A 27,087-nucleotide genomic window follows, 5' to 3' on the forward strand; every position below is an offset into this window, starting at 1 on the left:
CAACCTTTCGATCGGCAAGCCCTAGGCGCTGAGACTTTAACGGATAGCGCCACCCGCGTCCCCTTATGAGAGAAGTATGTTGACCTAAATGACCCCCAATCCTGTTATGATAGAGGCCATGTTCAGATACCTACTGGGCTAGCAGAACCCTTCACATTGCGGAGGAAGAGGCCTACCTCCTCCCTTCCACCAAGCAGTTCATCTCATGTGTGATACAGACACTTCTCTTAGATGCTATTGACACATTATTTCATAATTCTTCTCCCAGGCACCAGATTGGGTGCCAGTGTGAATATGCCATTGATGCAAGTCACTGACGTTTTCATGGTGAAGGGGAAAACCTTGCTTTATAATGTAACAACTTCCATTCACCCAGCGAATATCTGGACTGAGCCAAAAGTTATCTTGGCTTGGTACCTCTCCATTATTTATTTGTAGCATTTCTACCTCACTTTCCTCAGCTATCCAAGGACCCAGAAGCAGCTAAGCAATGATGCTTTATACAGATATTCACTGTACGTGAAATAATCCTAAACCCACATGAGATAGTCATATGCATCAGATGAAAGGGAAGCTCGAACTTTGCCAACATTCCAGCTCATGTATTTATCTGAAAGCTTGTTGGGGTGAGGTTTGGGAAGGAAGATTTGCATTCTTTTCTGAAAATATGAAAAGGCAGACAACAACAGTCCCCTTTCAGAGCTTGTGGACAACGAAGAATAGTGTTGCTTGTATTTCTAGATATAGCTCAGCTAGGAATGCAAAGTGAAGTCTCGGCTGCCAGTCTTGGTGAGAAAGTTCATGATGCAACAGATGTCCCATAAAATACAGTGGCTCTATGCCACATTTATATTACTATGACACCCACATAGATTTTATACTGATGATCAGCACCTTAACTTTACCTCAGAAGGAACTGTCGGTGTTCTTGTATAATAGTGCGTTATCTCTGACCAAATGTGGGAATGGTTGCTCACCCCCTTTCCTGGGTGGGCGATGGTTGCAGATAAATATTGTTTGGAGAAAGAGAAAAATCACAGTTCAGCTGTGGATTAATCTCAAAATAGAACTAGTCTTTTAAAATGACATATTTTATTAAATGTAAAAATCAGTGCCCACAATCTACAAATGTATTTGGGATGTTTGAGGAGTGTTTGAAATCCTGTGGAAAGTTTTAGAGTTGGCTGTAATGTTTCATTTATTAAATATATATCTCACCCTTCATCTGAGGATTACAGAGCAGTTTGCAGTATAAAAACAAAAAAAATACATAATAACAAATAGAACAAAACAATAGCACCCCCTCCATCAGATGTGTGCTCACCCAAATAGGTATAGAATATACATTTTGATGACAGAAAGGAGGAATTATAGCAAAACCACAACGTCAAGCAATGTGAATGTTTAGGATATATTAGATTTGAGTAAGGGTAATATGTGAAGTTTTTTATATGTTGAGTAACTTTAATGTGCAATTTGTCAGGCTTTGGGGAAACAGCTTCCTTCCTTGGCCGTGGATAAGCAGATCAAAACAAAAATAGTCGCCTACCAGTTAAAGAAATTTTTAATGTTCACAGTGAAAGAGCAAAGACTCCATCTCGGAGGAAGGTGAAGGTAAAGGTAAAGGTACCCCTGCCCGTTCGGGCCAGTCTTGACAGATTGTGCGCCCATCTCTCTCAAAGAGGCCAGGGGCCAGCGCTGTCCGAAGACACTTCCGGGTCACGTGGCCAGTGTGACATCGCTGCTCTGGCGTTTACCTTCCTGCTAGTAAGTGGTCCCTATTTATCTACTTGCACCCAGGGGTGCTTTCGAACTGCTAGGTTGGCAGGCGCTGGGCCCGAACAGCGGGAGCGCACCCCGCCGCGGGGATTTGAACCGCTGACCTTTCGATCGGCAAGCCATAGGCACTGAGGCTTTAACCCACAGCGCCACCCGCGTCCCTTCTCGGAGGAAAGGTGCTCCCAATTAAGGTTTTCATCCACTTCCCCCCGAAACACCCTTGTCACTTACTTGTCTGGAAACCTGATCTCGCAACCATTTGGCCTTCTGTGTAGCTACCATTTCTGCTCTCCTTGACCTTGGACTGAGCGCTTGGACACTTTCCAGTGAAAGGGAATCTGTTAATTCTCTCTCTCCCTGTTCTTCATCTCCTAGCTTTTCCCCACTCAGTTCCGCCCAGCTGTTGTCTTCCAAACTATATCCCTCTGTTAACCACTGCTACAAATCTATACTGCTCCACTGCTCCTGGGCAGCTTCAGGATCCTGGTCAGGAGCAGGGGGAGGGGGAGGCCCCCAACATTCTTCATCAGAGTAGCTCTCCTCAGCCTGGTCTCTGACACAACAAATAAAATATTGGAAAACACACAACTTAACTGAACTATTTCTACATAAATCACCAGATACAAAAACCAACAGCAACACCTTCAACCAACCGTCCCCCAAAACAACACCCTCCCCCAACACACTTCTGCAGTCATTAACCAGAATACTGGCAGTTGGGAGAAAATTTTCCATCCATAGAATGGTAGTAGCTGGAAGGGGAACCTCGGGGATTAGTACTAGTATTACTACTATTTATCACCTGCAGGTCATAGGGTGGGTCACAACATAAAAATACAAAATGAAAGCACAAAATACATAATAAAGCAAAAGCAAAATCTGTGCAAAAAGACCTCTTAATGAAGGAGAGACCACCATCTGCCAAGGCAGTTGGTTCCATGCCTTCAATAAGTTCCTACTGTTAGGTAAAAGTTTTCTCCTCTCACCCTCTCACCCTCTGGAACAGGCTTCACCAACCTGGCACCTTCTAGATGTTTTGGATTCCAACTCCCAGCAGCCCCAGCCAGCTTGGCTGTATCAGCTGATGAGAGTAGCAGTCTAAACTACATGGACAGCTTGATGTTGGCAAAGAGTGCCCTTGAACAGGGCATCCAAGTCTGTGGTTCATGGACCACCATTGGTCTGTGAGTTTCATTCAGATGGTTTGCAGCATGTCCTTATTAAATATTCATATTGAATTTTCCTTTTTTTATTGCTTCTTTTAGTTCTTATGTTGTATCTTGTACTGCGGTTTGCATTCTATGGAATGCAAATTGTAATACAGTAAAATGCAATATAAGAAACAACAGCAGCAATAAAAATACAATTAAAAATCAGTGCCTAGGACTTGCCGATCGCATGGTCGGCGGTTCGAATCCCTGGGGCGGGGTGAGCTCCCGTCTTTTGGTCCCAGCTCCTGCCCACCTAGCAGTTCGAAAGCACCCTTAAGTGCAAGTAGATAAATAGGTGCCGCTTTATAGCGGGAAGGTAAACGGGATTCCGTGTGCTGTGCTGGTGCTGGCTCGCCAGAGCAGCTTCGTCACGCTGGCCACGTGACCCGGAAGTGTCTTCGGACGGCGCTGGCCCCTGGCCTCTTAAGTGAGATGGGCGCACAACCCTAGAGTCGGACACGACTGGCCCGTATGGGCAGGGGTACCTTTACCTACCTCCTGGCTGAAATTAATGGGATAGCACAAACAGAGAATTGATATGTGAATGTCTCCTTTTGCGCTGCAGTGTTCAATTGCTTTCTCTGAGTCATTTTCACCTGTTCTGAGCTGAGCTTTTTCAAGTGTCCATGAACCTCAGGGGGCAGAACAAGCTACTTACCGTGTCTTCCATAGATAATGATCCAACCCTGACAACATATCACACAGTTTATGCTCCCTGTTTTATTCAAACACAGACACACTGATCCCAGGCCAGTATATAACTATGAATTGAACATGTGGACTCTCTAAGAGTTCTCGTCCATGAATTTGTTTGTTTCAAATCCCTGTTTAAAGGCATCAGAGACCATGGCCGCCACTACACCTTGGGACAGTTGCCTCCATGAGTCAAAACATTTCTTTTAATATGTATTTTATTGGTTTTCCGCTGGAGCACCATAAAATAACTTAGAAACAAAAACAACACATGAGTGTATATTATTGGATTGTCAGTTTCAAAAAGTATCAGTAAGGTACATACATAATAGGTTCACTGATTAATTAGACCCCTCCATAGAAATGCATGTTATAGGGAGCTGCAATAACTGTGCTGACTTATTGCTGTGATCACCTAAACAAAGACCACATGCCTAAAAAAAATTCTCTCTTTTTGCCTACCAATTAATAACTCTTCTGCGTTGGGTCAAGCGTTCAGAAAGTGATATTTCCTGTACACGTGCGTACCAGAAACTCTAAAGTCATACCCTCCAACATTTCTCCAATGAAAATAGGGATGCCCTATTTAATAATAATAATAATAATAATAATAATACCCCACCATCTGAAGAAAATTTTTGTTTGATCTAAAATTGTGAAGGGAGTTGGAGCTAAAACCAAATACTTTTAAAACTTTGCTTCATTTGCCATTTTTCAGCTGAAGCCTTCAAATCGTTGTGCAATTTCATCTTGTCTTTCCTGGATCTACTGCCAACACATTTCCTGGGGTGACCAAGATCTAGTACTGTTAAAAGGGGGAGGGGTGTGATCCTGCTTTTGCCATATTGTTTATGTTTTTCTGCCTGGTTTCTCCACAGTTCTCTTTTTCCTAACCGTAAATGCCTCCAGTCCATTAGCCATATGTCATAGCAAAGGTGATACAGGAGCTGCAGTGGTGGGAAAGATTAAAGTTCACATGCACCTTGGCTGCAGGGCTGAGCTATAAATGTGATATTCCTACACTGTCAATTTACTGCCTGAAAAACAGTTACCGTATTTTCTGTGTATCACGCCCCCATGTATTTGGGAGGACTCCAAATTGAGAAAATCGGGGGAGATTGTATGACGACCCACAATTTTCAACATAAATTTTAAATTAAAAAACCTATACACGGAAAAGTACGGTACATGAGAGAGAACGTGTATTTATAAAATTAAAGTCAGCATGTAAATTGGCAAAACAGAAACAAAACCTATTTTGCAGGCCAGGGTTTCTGAGGAACGTCCATAAATATAATGGAATTAATTCAGAGAGGGTGTAATGCCAGGGAACATTACACAGCCTAGCTGAAATCTGACAGTTTTTTAAACTGCCTTTTTCTAAGTGCTTCCATATTGCATGGATGCATTAGAAAGCACAAAATACATATTTAGAAAGCAAGGTTCAAGGAAAAGGCTTAATTTAAACACTCATGCTTTTTGATTCTTGTAAGAACTTACACTGGAGTTAAGTTTCCTTAACATTCTTACATATGTTAAGAGAAGAAAAAACTCTGGTTGCTATAGCCTGAGGAAATTGCATGGATCTGGGAGGTATATAATGCTGTGCTGCAGAACCTCAAGGGAAGTTGCCATCCTACATATAACCATAAAACACTGCCCTTGGTACTTTTCTTGATTCAGACTTCATATGGGTGTATGAAGTAGAACTGTGATTTATTTTACAAATGAGTTGTTGACTGGAACCAGGCAGTTGCTTGCTTCTCTTTCACTCTTTCTCTAGCGTTCGCTTCAGGATGGGGCTCAGGATGCGAATGGGCTCTGGATCCCATTCGCATCCAGGTACCACTGTAGCCCATTCTAAATGTAATGGGAAACCAGAGTTTCCCACTATCTGTTTTAGCCACAGTGAGAGTAGGTTTCATATGTTTTCCCATTCCCAATCCCCCCTTTTTCACTTTGGCTTTCCTTGCCAAAGGTAAAGGTAAAGGGACCCCTGACCATTAGGTCCAGTCGTGACCGACTGGGCTTGCGGCACTCATCTTGCTTTATTGGCCGAGGGAGCCGGCGTACCTCTTCCGGGTCATGTGGCTAGCATGACAAAGCCGCTTCTGGCGAACCAGAGCAGCGCACGCAAACACTGTTTGCTTTCCCGCCGGAGCGGTACCTATTTATCTACTTGCACTTTGACGTGCATTCGAACTGCTAGGTTCCCAAATCCCCAGTGTTGTGTTAGATGTCATATTTAATAAAAGCCTGCATATATGTATTATTATTAAAAGCTGCTAAGAAGATATTCAATTTTCTAAGTAAGTCAATTCCAGTAATGTATGTGCATATACTGTTAGGCAGCATGGAGACTGGAATAGATGCACAAGGTATAATGTGGATGATTTATGAATCTGGGTAGTTTCTGTGAATACAAATGAGAAATAGAAAATAACCAGTGACAGTGAAATAACCTTGGTGGCTTAATTCTGTTGTTATTCATGCTTTTCTGTAACTATTCTCACAGTAGATTACCAACTTTCACCACCACCAGCGCCACACAAGATTTCCAGAACTCATCTGTGATATTATATAAAAGACTCTCGCCCACAGTAAACCCTGAAATAATTCTTGTAGGGTGTGACTGATTGATACAAATGGTTGTCTCTTCAAGACCAGTGACATGGAAACTTCCATTTTTCTCCTTTGCTACCATAAGTAACAGAAGCTGTAGTCCTATGCACCAGCGCTAGAAACAGCCCCCCGCCCCAAGGGATACATTCTGTCAGGGGTGATCTGCTTATTGAACTCGGGTGGCAACAAAGAGGACCTTCCTGTATCTAACCGACTTGTTGCTGCAAAAGAGGCTGCAGCCATGGTTTCTGCTGCCTGCTGTTTCCTGTTTTCTCATTCCACCCTCACCCTGTGGAAGGTCCTCTTTGTTGCCACTCGACAGTGGAATTTGCTGCCAAGGAGTGTGGTGGAGTCTCCTTCTTTGGAGGTCTTTAAGCAGAGGCTTGACAACCATATGTCAGGAGTGCTCTGATGGTGTTTCCTGCTTGGCAGGGGGTTGGACTCGATGGCCCTTGTGGTCTCTTCCAACTCTATGATTCTATGATTCTGTGTGCATCCAAATGTGCATCTGCAGCCACATCAGCTGTGTGTTTGGGTCTCCTGAATTGAGGGCTACCTCAGGGCCAAACTTTCTGAGTTTGGAAGAGAGCCCGTGCTTACTCCAACTGTGGAAGCTTTGAAAAACTGGAACTATTCCAAATCAACAGGAATTCTGTCCATCCAGTAGTTTTATCAAGCATCTCGGCATCTGCTTGAAAGTCCTCAGGTGTCTTTTCTTGTCATTTGCCTTCTGGACTGCAAAAGCATTGGGTAGTATCAGAGATTCAAGGAGACATCGTTTCTGTTCCATCCTGTTTTTCATTGCATGGAGCACTGTTTGTTTTCCACTGCAGTTCATCTTCCACACAAAAACTACGGTATTTGTCCACTGTGGTGAAATTACATTATTACATTATTCAAGTAATGAATAATTACTTGAATGTGTGTGTTAAAAATGTTTTTTTAATTGGGTGGTGAGGAATCCATCCTTTCACCTGGGGTTGTCTTTTTCAAAAAGCCAAGCCAAACTTTTCTTCTTTTTGCAAGCTGCTAGGAACTGGCAAATTGGCCAGCTGGGGAATACCTTGGGAGGCTGTGGCCTCTCAGTGAAGGTTCTTAGGCATTTGCCAGGGATGCTTGACTGGAGATTCCTGCCTTGCATCATGCCATTGAGGCATAGGATTGGTTTGTAATTCTCTTTTTAAAAGAATTCTAGACTTAGCTGTGAGCAATAACACTTCTTTTGGTTTATGTATACATGTTTTATATATAATTGCACCTGAAGTTACCAAAAGCTTCCACTCGTGTAGCTACCTGCAGACACATCCTGGGGTTTGTAACTATAGTGAGTATTGTGTGTGTGTAATTTATGTAAGTTAATTAGTGTCAACATAGTTGTAGCAATGTAGCAATTGGCTGCAAGGCTCTATGTAAATCAGGTTTGCAGCTTGCATTTTGCTATGGAATCATCAGCACAAGCTAATGACGACTATAGCAGCAAATTATTTACTGGGAGAATACAACCCATATTATATACATAGACCAAATTTTCGCCTTTAAAAAAAAGGTTTTCTAAGTGAACTGGGAACACTTTTCTTCCTCAGGTTTTGATGACATTTCTTGGTGTGTGCATGTGCATTTGTGCACATCTCACGTCCGTTTCAAGACTAGAGTTCTGTGTCTGCAAAATACAGAAGTGTCTGGAGTTATTTTGTTTCTCCTGCAGGTTCACTTGAACCTAGCAAACTCTCAAGTACAGCAAACCTCATTTGGCTCCCAGCCTTTGAGCTGGTTGAGTTTTATAGCATTTGCTGGCCAACTGCCAGGCACTCACTAAGTCTAGGTTCTTGGCTCAGCCAGCAGTACTTAGCCACTTCATTGCTACCAATTTTCTCTCCAGTTCAGCAGCCATCTCCCATTTCTGATCTTGGAGCCCCTACCTTTTATTGCCTGCCTCCTGCTTCTGCTCTTCAGTGCTAGCAGCAAGGGGATAAACTAATTAAACAGAGTAATGAATTGGTGTGTGAATCCTTTTAGCCTCAGGGAACAGTACACACCAGACAGACCAGGTATTTTGGCACCTAGAACGGATCTTAGGAATTGTTGAATCAGTTCAAGTGAATATGCAGTTATAATTTTCCAAGAAGGCAATGGTTAAAACTCAGGGGTGCCCACATGAATAAAAATTGGGAGGGGCCCAAGTGATCCCACTTCACATAATCGATCACATGACAGGACATGGGGCGCGCGCGCGCGCACACACACACACACACACACACACACACACACTTGAATGGCATTGCTTTATCAACTTAGGGGGGCAGCCCCTTCAAATGTTTTATTGGGGAGGTGAAGTCGCCCTCGACCCCTAGGAGTTGGCTCCTATACTAAACCTCCTGTGTGGTTCTGCAGAGCTCAATTGCATGCTGCTAAAATCAGATAGTTTGGAGTAAAATAAGACCAAATTGTAGATCATATTTGATAATATTTATGCAAACATATTTTCTTATATCTTTGTACCTGTACCTGTACCCTATCTAGACAGGGGTATCCTAACTTCTGTCGTCTATGCTCTGGTGATCTCTAGGTTTGATTGAATTGCTGCAACGTGTTATACATAGGGCTGCCTTGGAAGATGGTTTGAAAACTCCAGCCGGTACAGAATCTGGCAGCCAGGTAGCTCACTGGGACAAGATGGCTTGAGCATATTACACCAATCCTGGTCCGACTGCACTGGTTGCCAAATTAATTTCCAGGGCCAATTCAAAGTGTTGGTTTTTACCTTTAAAGCCTTAAATGGCCTTTTCTCATATGAATCTGCCCAGACTCTGCAATCCTCTGAGTCCCTTCTTCATGTTCTTCCTCAATGAGAGGTCCAGAGGGAGGCAACATGAGAACATTCTACAGTGGCTCCCCATTTGTGGAACGCTCACCCCAGGGAGGCTCATCTGGCATGTTTATGTGTGTGTGTGGAAAGTGTGTGGATCTACTAAATCTTTCAGAGGATCCAGAAAGTTTTGTGGCCTTATTAGCAGGGCGTTGCTAAAATGCTGAGCTAACTAAAACTTCTGGTGAGGGACAAGCACATTTGTCATAGTTCAATGACCAACTTACCCTGATACTTTTGTAGGACAGGGTGTGCTACTAAGACCTAACATTGGTTCAGCTTAGTATGTGTGTGGCTTAAAGGGGCTGAAAGATCAGAAAAGGAGTATTATAACTACTTTCATTTGGGAAGTGAACTAATCTATTTTCAGCTGCTGCTGAATGAATGAAAACTTCTACAATTCCAGTAGAACAGTTGGTGTTTTCCAAAACATGTGACTGATTTACAAAACATCTTTGGACCATGGCATCCAGGAATTCTCATTTCTATATTGTTATGAGTTTTTGATGTGCAAGGTGAGCGTATTCCTGCTTCCACCCTATATTTCCTGGGTCCTAACATATGGCACCCCTAAGCTAAGTGAGGTGCTGGGCTTTGACAAGGGGGTGGGGGGGTCTGGCAGGGTCCCTGAGCCCTTTGCCTTCTTCCCAAAGCTGGGAAAGTGCTATCTGGACTTTGGGAAGGATGCAGCAGGGGCATGGGGGCGCCACAGAGAGCTGCCTACAGAGTCCGCTTGGCGGATGTAAGCCCCAGGCTGCCAAAAAGAGAGATGTGTGGCTCAGGCGCACTGCAGGCCAGGCCCCAGGGTAAGTGCCACCCCCTGCGGTGTGCCATTTTGTCACCCCCTCAGGGATGACACCCGGGGGGGACTGCACCTCTCGCACCCCTCTTCCTAGGCCCTGGGAGGTGGGAGGACTCTAGGAACCTGCCAGAGCCTTCACATCTCCTCACCAAAGCTCAGTGCTTCACTTATCTGGTTTTGGGAAGGCAGCGTGAGGGTTGCGGTGGAGTGTCAGATGTTGGCAAGGGCTGCCAAAAAGACCTAAATGGCCACATGCGGCCCTTGGGATGCACGTTGGGCCGCCCTGCTTTAGATCACCCTTAGCTGGCATGGGGTAAGAAAGGTATTGCCCTTGTCAGGGACCTTCCATTCAGTAAACATCTCATTCAGGACCCAGCCATTCCTAAAGCTTTCCCCTGGTGATTAAGCCAGCAATTGCATAAAAAAAGAAGCTATCAACAGACCTTGGCAGCTGACTTTACCAACTTTAAGCAGACTTGCTGGTTCCATTGGCCCCCTTCCATACAAACATGTAACATGCAGACACTTGCTGACTGTACAGTGAAGGGGGAAACTTAGGCTTGCTTCTTATATAATGAAAGAAATGGCCTTTAAAGTGTTCCAGTTTTCCAGATAACTCCTAGGTCTCAGGAATATTGTAGGATGAATCTTTTTCTTTCATCCACAAATTGTAAATCCCTCCTGCTATGTATGCAGATATTTGTCAAGGGCTATTTGGTCTGTTATGAACCCATACAAATCTAGAAATGATTGTAATGCTTTGGAGTGGAAGAGAAGAGGGGGGACAAGATAATTTATGTCTGCTCCCAATAAGACACCTCTAAATACACAAGCTCATCTTACTGGGAAATAAGAAGAAGAATCAACTAAAAGTATGTGGAAACATCCTTTTGGAGATTGTGAGAAAGAGAAGCCTTCAGGCATATTTATGTACTCAGTTCATGAAATGAATGATGAGGCAGAATAAGAACATCTGCGTGTTATAAAGAGCTGTGTCTGCCTTAAATTATTGGCTGTGTACATTTATGGATCATTGTGTGACATTTATTCCCACTTCTATAGTAAACTCTCTAGATCATTTTGCCAGTGCATGATTTAAAAAATATTCATGTGTAGGTTTAGTATTTACATATAAAATAGAACTGAGACGAATCTCATATCCAGAAATCCTCTTTTTACACTTCTGAGTTCCTTTGCTAAAATGCAGTTCTTAGAAAAAAAGACACAGCTGGCCTTAGCACTGGTTGCGTTGGCATGATTTATTAATTTATGTGAATGTCTATCCCATGTCTAAAGCTTATCATAGGCTACAAGTCATATAGAAAATGAAGCATGAAAAAAACTCTAAAAAATTCTCAGTTCTCAGACTTCCACCATCCTCATGTGTCTCATTAATGTTGCTAAATGAGATTAAAGTAGATCTAAATAGATGGGGGAGCATGGTTGGAAAGAATGTACACTATCAAAATAGAAGTCGTTTTAAGAAGTAATTTGAAAATGTTCCAAATACAAAGCTTTCCAAAGCTTGTCAGTGCTTCCAGAAAGGCCAGATGAAAAACATCAGAATGGAAAACATTGGTTAGAGTGGCTTTAGCTGCCTTACAAGAAACAAAAGTAAAATAGGGCTTTTTATATTCCGAAATAGCCAGTGGCCACCATCCAGCTAAAAATGAATTGCTTCTAGTGCTATGTCACAAAGAAATAACACATTTGTGACTATACAGGTCTCCAGGATATATAGACTAATACAGAGTCTCCAGGATATCCGCCCTGGGCATAGATGCGCACAATGTATTGCGAGTACCTATATGTAAGAGAGCAGAAACATACCCTCAAGAATAGTGCTGTAACCCTCCTGAAAACATATAACTGCATTTAATCGTGTTGTTATAAATAAATAAAATAATAAAAAATGGTCATGGCTAGCTCGTTCTGTTGGTTTCAATGGGACTTCTTTCAGATGTTGTTGGACACTGATTTCCACCAAGGAACAGCCTCTGGAGGTCCACAGGTTTATCCCCGATCTAGTAGCACAACAGAACTATTTGGGTTGGCTTCTTAACTGGGGGGGGGGGGGGACATTACCTGAGAAATAGGTTTTGTTAGGATTTGGTGGGAATTTTACACTAGTGTTATGCAATTTCTTCCACCAAGCATCAAGAGCTGGTGCAGTACAATAAGCATTTTAGCTGAAAATTCCTCAATTTAAGCCTCTTCTCAACCACACACAAATTAGGTGACGTCAAGCTACTCATTGTTCACTGCATGTGCACACATGTACCCCTTGAAGCAAAGAGATAAACTTTTACCGTTAATTTTAATCATGTTTAAAATGTTTTAAAGTACTTGTTTTCAACTGTTTTTATTGATCATTTTAATATTTTATTACAATAAACTGGTATAGAAATTTTGTTAAATAAAAACAAATGTCCGTAATACAAATCTCTGCTTTCATGTTTCCTCTATACCAGTTAAAGATGTATGAAATCATGTTTGTTTTTCATTGAATTGCTGTTTCTTATATTACTTCAGATCCTTCCATCATTACACAGTATTCTTATTTAAAGTCATAGAGACCTCATTTAATTGTTCACTTTCCCACTTTGGCCATAGCCTTGTATAGCCTATTTTCTTAAAGCAAAGTTGTATATGTACACATCTTTCCTGTTGTAATTAAAAACAAACAAACAAAGACTGTTCAGTGGACTGGCTTAATTATGTCACATCTTAAAAGTTATTGCTTTCTTCTTCTCTTTATCTTCCTCCCCCCTCCCACTGATCTGTAATGATGGTTCCATGAATCTGGTTATTTGGAACACAATGCAGTTTTCATCTTGGGGAAGATAATGGATCTTTGTAGCATCCGTAGTATAAAGTGAAATAACTGTCCTAGAAGAAGTGGTGCTACTTATATTCTTAGTACTGTAGTAAGAATCTTATCCTGATCTTTGTGTTAAAATACAGGGTCGATGGCAGCCAAGGGGTGGGGGTGAAAGAGCGGAGCTAGCATGTCTGGAAAACATCCGCATACGTAATTACGTCAGGCACTGTTTAGCTGAGCTGAGCAAAGCCAGATGATGATATGTTCCAATAATAGTGGTCTCATTTCAAGCAGCTGGTTCAGTGAGACACTATAAAAAGAGAAAAGTGAAAAAACACATTGGAAAGAGTTTGGAAAATGCTACACTGAAAGAGGCCTCAGCCCCTTGTGCTTGCTGTTCCAGTGGTTTTCTCTCTCATCCAAGATGCAGTTTTCACGCCACCAGCACAAAACACTGTGCTGTGGGCATTATGTTTCCCAACCCATCCACCTCTGTAGGATGTTGCTACTGTAAGCACACTTACAGTAAACAGTGATTTTTTAAAAAAAAATTATTTTCTATTTTTCGATTTGAAAATATTCACTAGTAATTATAAATCGCACACAAATCCAGTGATGTTTTCTGTGACTTCCCTCCCTCCTCTTCTGCAGTTTCTTATTTTTTCTATCAAAGTCTTACTGCACATCTTAATTAAAACAATGATTGTTGGGTGGAAACTGTGGTCTCCTGAATCTCCCCTTCATACACACATGCAGACACTCCACATTAATATGGGTTATCATAGCATAGGATTATCTCCATTATCAAATTCTGTTGAAAGTATTTTGAAGACCCTGCAATTTAATGACAAATGTGGAGAAGAAAATGGCTATGATGAGCCATTCTTTTTTATCTTATCTGAAATGAAGTTACCTTGACGGTAGCCTTTTACCTGGAGATGTACACTCCAAAAAATATTTACAGTGAAATTGCAAATGTCTCCTTCCTATATCCCATGACTATAGAAGTCCAGCCTCTGTTGCAAAAGGATTTGGAATGGAACAGGGCAATAAATGAAACTTTGGTTGCTACCATCTTTAATCTTTTTCTTACTACCCCTTTGTTTTTCACTTGACACTTTCCAAGTATTCTTCCACCTGGAACTTGGTGATGCATAGTGTTATGTACTGATGTTCTCCCCCTGGGCCAACAGGGGGATACTGTAGATAGTTTTCACTCAGGTCCACGTCAGTTATTTTAGGCGGGAAACCCTGGGTTGTTGTTGATACAATGTTGACAGCCGGCTCCTATAAAAGCAGGCCGGCTGAGCTGTTTGCTGTTCAGTTCTGTCCAGCTACAATAAAGAGCTGCTCTGGAGAAATCACTGTGTCATCTACTATGTTCGCCCACAACTTAACACTGGCGACGAAGGTGGGATCGATGGACATCAGAGCACAGCCAGATGCAGCCACCCTCTGAGCAGAGCTGAATCACTGAGCTGAATCACTGAGCGAAATCACTGAACAGAACCAATTCAGAGCTGACTGTTCTGGCTAGAGCTCGGTGTTCCATCCATCGCCCTTCACGCCGGCATCGGAACCATGGCTTCACTTGTGCCTCTACCGCCATTTGCGCCAGCCTCTGAATCATGGGACTCCTACCTCGCTCGGTTCGACTGCTACCTCCAAGCCAACGAGCTGACGCAAGTATCACAGGAGCGTAAGCGGGGCCTATTCCTCAGCCTCTGTGGGCCTGAGGTGTTTGAGACGGCCCGAGCATTGGTTGCGCCTGAAGCAGTCCAGGCAACACCGTGGGACACGATCCAAGAGAAGCTCCGCAACCACTATGCACCAAAGCCGTCCAAGATTGCTGCCCGCCATGCGTTCTACCACCGGAACCAGGCAGAGGGGGAGTCAATCAACAACTACACCACCGCCCTGCGACAGGCTGCAATGCACTGTGAGTTCCGAGACTTAGACGATGCCCTGATGGATCGAATCGTCTGCGGGGTCCGGGACATCCATCTGCAACGGCGTCTCCTCGCCAAGCCAGACCTCACGCTACAGAAAGCCATTGAGGAGGCTGTGGCCTCAGAAGCTGCTGAACGCTCCGCCCAGGAGATCCGCAAGTCCAGCAGCCCGCGTCTTACTAGGAAGCCAGTTCCAGTGCATCACGAAGAGGCCAGCAGTGATGAGGCATCCTCCAGTGAAGACAATGACATGCACCAGACAAAGCGGGAGCGCAGGAAGTTCCAACAGAAGTCCAAGGGCCAACCGGAATGTGCCGGCTGCGGAGGCAACCATTCCCGTGCCAAGTGTCGATTCAGAGACGCCATCTGTAGGAAGTGTTCCAAAAGGGGCCACATCGCTAAGGTCTGCCGATCGGCTCCGTCTGACACCCCCCCTTCACCAACTCGCAAGTCCAAGTCTTCACTCCAGTCTGCCAAGGAAAGCTGTTTCGCTCTCACCAACTGCCGCTGCTCGTCTGGAACCACGATTGGCCAAACCTACTTGCCTACGCAACGCAAGCTGAACGTCACGGTGCTCATTGAAGGAGCTCCATGTGACATGGAGATCGACACCGGGTCTGCCCTGTCCATCGTGTCTTGGAGCACCATCAAAAGACTGGTACCCAGAGTGTCCAAAAGGCAACTTGACTCTCACCGCGTACACCTGAGAGACTACCAGGGAAACGACATTCCCGTGGTAGGCGTTGGCCGGTTCCGGATCGCATTCAAGGATTTTTCGGGCCTGCTCCGGTTGGTGGTGGTCGAAGGTCAGCGGCCAAGCCTCCTAGGGCTAGACTGGTTTGATGCCCTCGGCCTGGAAGTCACCGGCATCAACTGCATCTCTAACGCAGAGACTGAGGGTCTGATCAAAGACTTTGCCGAGGTTTTTGACGGCACTTTGGGGCAATATACAGGTACGCCCATCTCCTTTAGCCTTGATCCACAAGTCGCCCCCATCAAGCTAAAGCCACGCCGGGTTCCCTTTGCTCTCAAGGCTAAGGTGGACGAACAACTGGACAAGCTGATCGCCCAAGGAGTTTTGGAGCCGGTTGACCACGCCAAGTGGGAAACCCCCATCGTCACGCCTGTCAAGCCAGACGGGTCGGTGAGAATCTGCGCTGACTACAAGTGCACGATCAACAAGGCACTTCAGCAGCATGCTTATCCGGTTCCTGTTGTCCAACACCTGCTGCATTCCCTGGGTGAAGGTAAGGTCTTCGCTAAGCTGGACCTTGCCCAAGCCTATCAACAACTGCCCGTCGATGATGCCACTGCTGAAGCCCAGACGATCGTCACCCACCGAGGGGCATTCCGTTGCCGCCGGTTGCAGTTCGGGGTGAGTGTGGCTCCTGGCATCTTCCAAAGCCTTATGGAGCGTCTCCTGCAAGGGCTTCCGGGCGTGGTACCATATTTTGATGACGTCTTGGTGTCCGCAGACTCACACCAGCAGCTGTTCGAGCGCCTCCGTGCCGTGCTGACCAGGTTCCAAGAGGCTGGGCTCAAGGTAAAGAGGGAGAAGTGCCAGATCGCCGTTCCACAGGTGGACTTCCTGGGCTATCTTATCGATGCCTCCGGCCTTCACCCGACCACATCCAAGATCCGCGCTATCCAGCAGGCCCCCATCCCAAAGAACAAGACGGAGTTGCAGGCGTTCCTGGGGCTGCTGAACTTTTATAACATGTTCCTGCCCCACAAAGCCACGGTGGCTGAGCCTCTTCACCGACTTCTCAGCACAAAAACGCCTTGGTCCTGGGGTCATCGGGAGATGGCGGCCTTCAACGCGGTCAAGGCTCTCCTTTCATCGGACAGTGTGCTGGTACAGTACAGTGAATCCAGGCCACTGGTCCTTGCCTGCGATGCCTCACCTTTTGGCATCGGCGCTGTCCTTAGTCACCGTTTTCCAGACGGAAGAGAAGCACCGCTCGCCTACTTTTCCAGGACGCTATCTCAGACGGAACGGAATTACAGCCAGCTCGACAAGGAGGCACTGGCACTTGTGGCTGGAGTGAAGAGGTTCCATGAATACCTCTATGGCAGGACTTTTGACCTCATCACTGACCACAAGCCGCTCCTGGGCCTCCTCGCCGGTGATCGTCCAACTCCACCGGTCCTCTCGCCGCGCATGCTGCGATGGACTGTTTTCCTGGCTGCCTACCGCTACCGGCTCGTCCATCGCCCGGGGAAATCGATGGGCCATGCTGATGCCCTCAGCCGTTGCCCTCTTCCAGCATTTGTGGAAGACCCGGCTCCAGCTTCATCGCTCCTCCTGATTGAGGATCTTCCGGAAGCGCCTGTATCGGCTGCCACTGTGGCCTCCGCATCTGCCCAGGATCGCACCATCAGCCGTGTGCTCAACTGGGTGTGGAGGGGGTGGCCACAAGGGCCTTTTGCATCGGAGTTCCAGCCCTTCACAACCAGACAACATGAACTCTCGGCTCATCGCGGCTGTCTGCTGTGGGGAGACCGCGTCGTAATTCCCCAAAGACTCCGTCAACGCGTCCTGGAGGCTCTGCACGTTGGCCACCCGGGAATTGTCAAAATGAAGGCGTTGGCTCAGTGTTACGTCTGGTGGCCTAACATGGACGGTGCCATCACTGCCTGGGTGTCCGCCTGTCAAGCGTGCCAAGAATCAAGGCCTGCACCACCGGCAGCTAAGGGACACACCTGGGAGACGCCAAAGACACCCTGGTCGAGGGTGCACATCGATCTGGCTGGCCCCTTTCACGGCCGGACCTTTATGGTAGTGGTAGACGCGTATTCCAAATGGCTGGAGGTGGCCCTGATGCCCTCCACCACTACCGAGGCCGTCATCTGGGTGCTGCGAGGACTCTTTGCGACGCATGGGTGTCCTGATGTCCTTGTCTCCGACAACGGACCGCAGTTCACGTCAGGCACTTTTGAGCGGTATCTTTTGGGACTGGGCATCCGCCATGCCCTAACGGCACCATTTCATCCATCCAGCAACGGGCAAGCGGAGAGAATGGTGCGCTCGGCAAAAGAGGCACTGGCGCGCCTGGACCGGGGAGACTGGCACGAGCGGGTCGCCGAATACTTGTTCGTGCAACACATCACCCCTCATGTGGCCACAGGGCGGAGTCCTGCTGAACTGCTTATGGGCCGCCGCCTCAGGTCCCCGCTCGACCGGCTGCACCCGGACTTTGCCGTGGCTGAACCCCCAGGCTGTGCCAACGCGCCACGGTCTTTTGTTCCAGGAAACCAGGTCTTTGCCCGGAACTATGTGGGGGACATTCCTTGGGTGCCAGCCACAGTAGTGGGAGTCACTGGACCTCGCTCGTACCAGGTGGCACTCGAAGACGGACGCTTGTGGCGCCGGCACATAGACCAGCTTAGGCGCAGGGTTGGGGACTTGGACACTACCGTGGTGCCCCCAACTGCGCTCGTGGCTCCAGAAGAGAAACTTACAGATGGTGAGGCTCCACCTATACCTCCCTTGCAAACTGCCAGCGTGGAGCCGAACCAAGCCGCTTCAGAGGGTCTGCCAGACTTACCACAGACTCAGACCACTCCACTTGCGGAGGCTCCATCCACAGCAGTGGATCCAGGGGATTTGGGTTCAACGCCACCTAGGGTCGCACCACAGCCTCAGCAAGAATTGTGTGGCCCTCCGGACTTGGCTACCAGTCCCCAGCGGTCTGGCAGAGTTTCCAAGCGCCCAACTTATTTAAAGGACTATGTTGTTGGACATGTATCACTGTTGGTTTAAGTATGGGAAATGTAACCGATATGCTTTTTGTGCCTAATTGAACCATTACGTGTAGTGCTGTATATAAGGAAACCATTACGATTGTAACTAACGCCTTATCTCGGTGGGGAGGGGTGTTATGTACTGATGTTCTCCCCCTGGGCCAACAGGGGGATACTGTAGATAGTTTTCACTCAGGTCCACGTCAGTTATTTTAGGCGGGAAACCCTGGGTTGTTGTTGATACAATGTTGACAGCCGGCTCCTATAAAAGCAGGCCGGCTGAGCTGTTTGCTGTTCAGTTCTGTCCAGCTACAATAAAGAGCTGCTCTGGAGAAATCACTGTGTCATCTACTATGTTCGCCCACAACTTAACACATAGAATGTGAGGCTGCCACCACCAATAGCAGCTGTGCCATATCTCTTCATGCCACCCTCTCCCCTGGGAATGTTTAATGAAACAAAGCATGTGATATGATGTTAATCCACTGAGTTTTCCTAACCCTGCAAATGGCAGCCAGTGAAGAGGAGCAGGGAATGGGAAAGGCAGTAGGCCATGTCACATGGTTTGTGACTAGGACTATGTAGAAATTGGTGCCTTGAAATGCAGTGAGGTTGCTACCCTGCCCCACTTCGTCACATTCTTAAGTTGCAGGCCAGAATGGCTGTGGGGATGCCTTCAGCTGATGCCAATCATCTTATCTGATGATAAGATTCACTGAAGCTGTCACCTGCGCATGCACAATGACTGTCTGAAACTGTGGTGTCTAGTGGAGGCTGGTTTGAGGGAAAGTACATCAGATAGGACTATTTCTCAAGCTACAGGATTCTATCCATCTTCAAACATCAGCAAAGGGAGAACGTTGGAGCGACGTAAACAGTAACATGTACACAGCCTGAACGACACGGGGTTGGGGGGAGACTCCTGAGTTTTTAAACAAGATTTTATTGTGTTTTCCCCAAATAATTATTACAGATAAAGCAAAGAAAATGAAAGCAGAATGCTGGGTATCAGTATTTTTCAGTGTGTGGGGGGGGGGGAGCTGTTATGTACTGAAGTTCTCACCATGGGCCAGCAGGGCGATATCGTTCAGGTCCACATATGCAAATAAGGGATCGAAAGTGACATTCAGTGATTGGATAGTTACAGAAAATGGTTACCGTTGCATTCTAGTGGAGCTCTATATAAGCAGGCTGGCTGAACCCTTCAGTTCAGTTCTGGCCTGTGAATAAACAACAGCTGTTTGAAGAATTGCTGTGTCGTCTGATATGTTCACCCATAACAACACTGGCGATGAGCATGGGATGGATGGACAACAGAGCATAGCCAGATGCAGCCACCCTCTGAGCGGAGCTGAATCACTGAGCCAACGCCTTCATTTTGACGATTCCCGAGTGGCCAACGTGGATCTTCCGGCAGCGCCTGTATCGGCTGCCACTGTGGCCTGCGCATCTGCCCGGGATCAAACCATCAGCCGTGTGCCCAACTGGGTGTGGAGGGGGTGGCCACAAGGACCTTTTGCATCGGAGATCCAGCCATTCGCAACCAGACAACACGAACTCTCGGCTCATCGCGGCTGTCTGCTGTGGGGAGACAGCGTCGTGATTCCCCAAAGACTGTCAACGTGTTCTTGAGGCTCTGCACGTTGGCCACCCGGGAATCGTCAAAATGAAGGCGTTGGCTCGGTGTTACATCTAACACCTAACATGGCCTAATATGGACGATGCCATCACTGCCTGGGTTTCTGCCTGTCAAGCGTGCCAAGAATCGAGGCCTGCGCCACCGGCAGCTAAGGGACATACCTGGGAGACGCCCAAGACACCCTGGTCAAGGGTGCACATCAATCTGGCCGGCCGCTTTCACGGCCGGACCTTTATGGTAGTGGTGGACGCCTATTCCAAATGGCTGGAGGTGGCCCTGATGCCCTCCACCACTACCAAGGCCGTCATCTGGGTGCTGCGAGGCCTGTTTGTGACTCATGGGTGTCCTGATGTCCTCGTCTCCGATAATGGACCGCAGTTCACCCCAGGCACTTTTGAGCGATACCTTTTGGGACTGGGCATCCACCATTCCCTAACAGCAACCTTCTTTTTCTCCCTTTAGATTTTATTGCTGTTTTAACTGTATTTTAATATGTTTCATTTATATTATTGTTGCTGCCATGATTACCATTTGGTACAACAGCAAGATAGTAAGAAAATTAATGTGCCTTTAGAAAGGGCAGGATCTATCTCCATCAGTCCAAAACAATTGCATTAACCTAACATTTATGAAACTTAACTTGCCACAGATGCTTAATTCCACAGTCTCCTCCTTTTTTGCCCCTCCCCTTCTTTTTTAAAGCAAATACAAGGTCAACTTCAAACCAAGTTAAAAGCTCTAGATGCTATTCAGGACAAAAATGCTTCTCTGCTAGAAGAAATCTCTACACTGAGAAACAGCTTTGGATATTTTAATGGGTAAGTGCATTCAGAGGTGCTGTAAACAGCACAGCATCCTCCTTTCTTTAAATAAATGTCTTTATTTTAGTTTTTATCACAGCATTAAATGACAGTACAAAATACAACAATGCAATATGGAGCATGGGCTCAGAGTGGACGCGAGTCGTGTTCTCTCTAGAGTAGATCAATCTACTTTTTTTACAAGTGGGGAAAAAAAGAATCCTCGGCCACCTTGAACATCTCAGCTAATTGGCAGCCCCTGTCCCTCTTCCCTGAAGAGCCAAGCCCTTCTGTCCACTGAGGGGACACTCGGGGTCAAGCAGGTCCCCCCGGGTTGCACAGGGCCACACACCTGCTCCCATTAACCTGGCCCTAATGGCACCAGGGAGTGCACCATCTATAGGCTGTGTTTGTATCTGCTACTTCTCATGCCATATTTCTGTGCCTTCTCTGTTGTTCTGCCAATGTCGTTGGTGCATAAACAAGGCTGAAATGCCTGATTCTACTTCCTTTAAAAAAAAAGAAATACAGAGAAAGCTTTAGTTGTCACAAATTATTGTGTTAGCCTAAGGTAGGCCTGTGCAACTTGTAACCCAGAGGCTTCACTTTGTTTGCAGTTCTAATCAGACAATAAAAGCAGAATGTTTATCTGAATCCAAATGTGCTTCCCTTGCATGGTTCCTGGGCTTCATTCTACCCCTGACCTCAGTTAAAGCCACTACATTTGGGTATGGCACTGAGTGTACTTTTGCCAAGAAAGTATACCCTAGAATGCTCCCCCAGAATCAATGAAATGAATCCTTGAGACTAGGGAGCTTGAAACCCCATGTCATATAGAATATGAAAAATCTGACATCCATATTCTTAGCACAAGTGCTGGTTTTGACCTCAAGACCCTTAAATGGCTCACACCTGCAATACTGCAAGGACCGCCTCGCCCCATATGAATGGACCTGAACCTTGCAATGGTCATCGGAGAACTTTCTTCAACGGGCCTCCTCCAAGGGAGGTCCAGAGGACGGCAGCATGAGAATAGACCTCTTGTGTGGTGGCTCCCCATTTGTGGAATGTTCTCCCCAAAGAGGCTCCCCTGGTTCCATCATTATATATCTTTAGGCACTAGGCAAAAACTATATCTATAATCACTATAATCAGGCCTTTGGACTTTTAGAAGTAGGCTGGATGTTTTTAATGTATTTCTTTTTCCTCTTGGTTTTAATGTTTCTGTGTAGGACTTTTTGTCTGCCTGTTTGTAAGATTCTTTGGGTTGCTCTGGGCAAGTTAATGCAACTAACAACTTCAATAAATAATAGTAGTAATAATAAAGCAGCCTTCCACAATTATTCACAAAATCAAAGCTCTATTCAGAATGACCATATTCTTTGTTTAAAAAGCCCAAAGTACCAGGCGCCTCTAATCCAGCTTTCTGACCTTCAGACAATTTCTGTGTTCTTGGCTTGTTCCTTTGTAACCATACTAGCAACTGGCAGCTTGCACCACTGAATTTGTCTTCTCTTTTGAGCTGTTCAGTTTCCCTGTCATAAATAGCTTCAGACATGTGTCTGTATACTCAGCTCAGACAGTAGAGCATGGGACTCAGTCTCAGGGTCTGGGTTCAAGTCCCACATTGGTATGGTCTACCCCAATTGTGTTGGCAGCAAACAGAAATGTTGAGAAGGTTTGGCTGTGCTCTGGGTGGCCCTTCAACAGCCCAAAAATGTGGGGTGGGAGTGGCTGCATCTGCCAATATGGCCTTGTCTCTGAAAGACAGATTTGTCCAAATTCCACATGTGATCACATGCCAAGGCAGCTCAAAAGTCCAGGCTTAGATAATAAAATTTAGTCATCTGACGGTTCTGGTAGATAATTTAACTTTGCAAAGTCTTCTTCTAGACACCTTACTTGTTCTGTATTGTATTGTTTTGTTTTTTAAAGAAAACTGGCCTTTGTAGGTAGGGTTCACTTTCACTAAAACAAAATCCAGATGCTTTGGGGGGGGGGTTAGAAAAAAAAAAAACCTTCAAAAGCTGGCCTGAAATGAGTGTTAATACCATGCAGGAGTGCTAGCGTGGCCCCACAACTGTGTGTATGTGGGGCTGTGGGTGCCATGCAGCATGCATGGCCCTGGCCCTGAAATTTGTGGGTAATTTTGTGGGCTTCAGGGAGTTGGCACCTGTGTCTTGGCTGTGTTATTACAAGTAAAAACAGGTCATGCATGATCACATACAGTATGCAAACAGTGCTGCCACCCCTGATCTGTGTAATTTTCAGCATCTCTTTGTTCCTCTCACTTCAATTAGTGTTTCCACAGACTTTTTTTTAAAAAAACCCAATGCATTTTTCACAGAAACTGGTGTGTTGATATGCTAATGTACAGAGCATTGGCATACCTTGGTATGCAGAGGTGACTAAGGGCTCACCCCCCCCCCCCCCCCGTCCTGCTAAGACTCACAATCTAGCGCTGAATCAGACCAAATGGCAGTCGGGTTTTCAGCGGACGGCTGTTTGTTCTGATTCAGTGGAACAAATTATCAGATGATATTATCCTAAGTCACATACCAACTAAATGTGGTTTGACAGCAGCTCAATGTAAATGGACTCTTTGTGATCTTCTGCTAAAAGGCTGATATTGATTGATTGGAAAGATAAAACATAGCCCCCTTTGAACAATGGTTAGAAGATATAACTCCTCTTGCCACATATGAATAGATCGCTTTTAGACATAGATTGTGTATGGACCAATATCTGGAATATATTTATATAAAGCACAATGACTTGTTAATAATTTTATACTTGTTAGAATAATCACAGCGCTTATATACTCATATATCTTATTGCACCACAGTTTCTTGTTTGTGTTTTGTTTTGGTTTGATTTGATTTTTCTCCGCCTTTTTCACTTTATTTCTCTACTGAAAATTTTCAATTTTTTTTTTATTTTTAAAAATGTGTTTTCAAGTGGAAAGCTGCTTCAAATGCAAAACCACTCAGCCCTGTGCCAAGAAAACCCAGGACAAGCAGAAAATCACTCAGACCTGCCCTTTCTAGGCACAGGACCAGAGGAAGGGTGGATGAGCCCAAAGTTACTGCTTCCCTGTTGAATGGCATAAACTTTTGTGGACTAGAAGGCCACCTCCTCAGATGCATGAAGATCCTAAATTAGCCTGCAATTAGTTTCGGGGGAAGACACAAACATCCTAGCATTGGTCAGTAGTGGGGTAAAAACATGTAATTTCTATTCAAGCCACGTGAAAGGGTACAAGTTGGTGAATGATCCCCTGGGATCAGACCCTGCAACAAAGTCCACCTGCAAATTCTGTCTCCATACCTACCCGGGCAATGCTATGGCAAGACCTAGTAATATCACCCAGAATATCAGTGGGTCATTCACTGCTTCCATCTTCCAAGGTGACATAGACTATCATCTGCCAGCAACACACTTCTGCATTCTACATACAACAAGTAGGCCAGTCTCAATATTAAATAAATAAATAAATGGACACCAATCAGACATCAAAAAGGGCAATATTCAGAAACCGGTGGGATAACATTTAACACTGACAGGACACTTTGCTGCTGACCTTAAAGTAGTCATGTTCAAGCAAAGAATTTCAAGAGGAAACTCAAGCATGAAACTGCTGAATTTTAATTTCTCAGAAGATTCCGTTCTAGTCACCCACTTCACCTCTGATGGCGGGTGGACACCCAGTGATTATCTCAGCACACAGTTAGGGTGTTGGAGGCTTAGGACCTATGCTGTAAAAGGATACGCATCCCCACCTTCGATTTGGTTAGTGCCGAATGCTAGCAATTACCAAATTTGGACAGGCAATGCATCCCACATATTTACCATAAATGATGGTAGCTGTATCATTTTGTACACAACCTTCTGAAAAAATATAATCTGCCTCCAGCCATGCAGCATATATTTACAGCTCAATCTTTTTCACATTTGCTCATTTCCTTTCCATACTATTGCAATGTGCCATGCTATGTCCTAGAACCCATCATAATAGTTTGTTGGCTAAATGGTATTATCTGACTGTAGAAATGAATGGAAAAGTATAGCATATGCATTGCTGTCCCTTAGCAGGAAAGGGCTTGTAAATAAATGCAATTTCACCAGCTTGGTTTTTAATGTCCATACAGAATTGAGGCTGCACGCTGTCAGTTGCCCTCTGCTCCACCCCACTTCCAGCATACCTCAGAGAACAAAGCCAACGTCTCAGCCAAGCCTTCAGAGAAAGTCCTGTATTCACGCTTTATGCCGTCAACTTCAACAGTTAGCCTGTTACCAGGAAAATCATCATCAAGAATGGTCCGGTTTCCTATATCCTCCTCACTTCTGACACTAGATAAAAAAATTGGTAAGCTCACAGATTGCACCAGAGGACTTTGAAAAATGACTACACACTCCTCCCCCAGGCTAGTGGGAGCCCATGGGCAAGACTGCCCTTAATGGAAGAGTCATGAGGAACAATACCTTTTTTTAAAAAAAATGTCCCCACAGAATTGAGGCAGCACATCATGGAGTTCTGAGTTCTATGATACATCAGGGGTGGGGAACCTTTGGCCTTCCGAATGTTGCTGAATTACAACACCCATCAGCCCCAGGAAGCACGGCTGATGGCCAGGAAAGATGGGAGTGGTAGCTCAGCACTATCTGGAGGGCCAAAAGTCCCCACCCCCGGTGGTATATGAAAAACTACGCTGTGCTACCACCAGACATGGGGAAGAAGATAGCAGACGAAGGGTGCCATGGGCAGCATTCAACCTAAGTTTTACTCAGAGTAGAGCCATTGAAATTAATAGACCTAACAGGCACAGTCAGTAATTTCATTGGGTCTACTCTGAATATTGCTTAGCTGAATAGCACCCTATGAATCTTTGCTCTACATGTCAGCACAAGTACAAAGTTTACACAAACAGATAGATAGATAGTATATCTGGTGCATGTGTATGCCTGTTACCTGAGTTTGGTTGCATCCACCTTTGCCAGCCTGGTGCCCTCTGGATGGTTTGGCTGAGGTTCATGAGATTACAGTCCAAAACATCTGGAGGGCACCACGTTGGCAAAGTCTGGGTTATAGACATTTGTGTGTCCAGTTTTTAAATGTGCTGCTTTTCTTGAATAAGGTGCACGACCCTTTATTTTGGTGGCATTGTGTAAAGCTTGTCTTCTGTCACTAGGCAGCTGTTTGTTTCAGCATTAAGCTACACAATGGGTAGGCAAACTAAGGCCCAGGGGCCAGATCTGGCCCAATCGCCTTCTAAATCTGGTCCCTGCTCATCATGTACAAAATCAATACCCTGCTAATGCACACACATCTGTTTTGGCTTCCGCTGTGTGCCTCAGTACTCTCTCTCTCTCTCTCTCTCTCTCTCTCTCACACACACACACACACACACACACTATTGGATTATACCGACTTTTCATTTGCTACTAAGAAGACTTGTACATTACCTAAAATTGGAAGCATATCTGAACAGTGCCGAATAAATATTGCCTTTTCCTGTATAACACCTTTTATTATGGAAATATGGAAGCAAAGATCCTTGCATATGCAATAAAAAAAGCTGTTGGAAAAGTTCTGTCTGAGGACTGTAACTAGAAACCAGACTAGTTCTGAGGCTACAAAAATTAAAAGCAAAATATTCCTTCCTTCAGACATTTAACTGCACGATGGTTGGTTTTGGATTTTTGAAGCTTTTTCCTAGGATAGCACAGCTTCTTAGAAAATAATTCCCATGATCCACACTTCCAAGATTCCAACTACCAACACACAATATTTGACAGTGTCAACATAATCCATGTTGTGCTAACATGAAGCACTTCCCTCTCTCTACTGTTCTTAAACTTTCTTACAGCATACTCCCTAAACATCTTCAGATTATTCTCACCCCACCCCCGCAAAAAACCCCACAATTGGCCAGTCCTGGCTTGAGCTGCCTCCAAGTTGGCTGCCATGGGGATATCCTTGAGGTGGCTCCAGAATGTTGCCTCCTGTGAAGATAACCTTTTGTCTGGTGCCAAGGGGAAGTTTCCCAACTGTCCAACAGAGAACTGTAAAAGGAGTAGGAGAAAAACACAACAATAGTAGTCCTATTAGGAGATATTAGCACCAGCATTACGTAGGTGGAAGAAGGTTCAATAGATTCATT

The 27,087-nt window shown here is 45.4% G+C and overlaps 2 protein-coding genes across 14 annotated transcripts in view; one reads left to right on the top strand and one right to left on the bottom strand.

Annotated features, from left to right (window-relative positions):
• The window catches only part of NUDT5 (nudix hydrolase 5), a 1,423,229-nt gene that overhangs the window by 1,129,974 nt on the left and 266,168 nt on the right, over positions 1-27,087 (bottom strand). The window lies entirely within an intron of this gene.
• LMNTD1 (lamin tail domain containing 1) overlaps positions 1-27,087 on the top strand; it is a 237,970-nt gene that overhangs the window by 68,854 nt on the left and 142,029 nt on the right. For all 13 annotated transcript variants that reach the window (XR_014502106.1, XR_014502107.1, XM_083399812.1 and 10 more), the window contains exons 3-4: positions 20,829-20,944; positions 25,075-25,292. Coding sequence is in view for 11 of the 13 variants with exons in the window: in XM_083399812.1 (XP_083255938.1) it covers positions 20,829-20,944; positions 25,075-25,292 (334 nt within the window). In the remaining 2 variants the exon portion in view is untranslated. The remainder of the gene's footprint in view (positions 1-20,828; positions 20,945-25,074; positions 25,293-27,087) is intronic.

Source organism: Podarcis tiliguerta, assembly GCF_965153285.1.
Source record: "Podarcis tiliguerta genome assembly, chromosome: 10".
Lineage (NCBI taxonomy): Eukaryota > Metazoa > Chordata > Lepidosauria > Squamata > Lacertidae > Podarcis > Podarcis tiliguerta.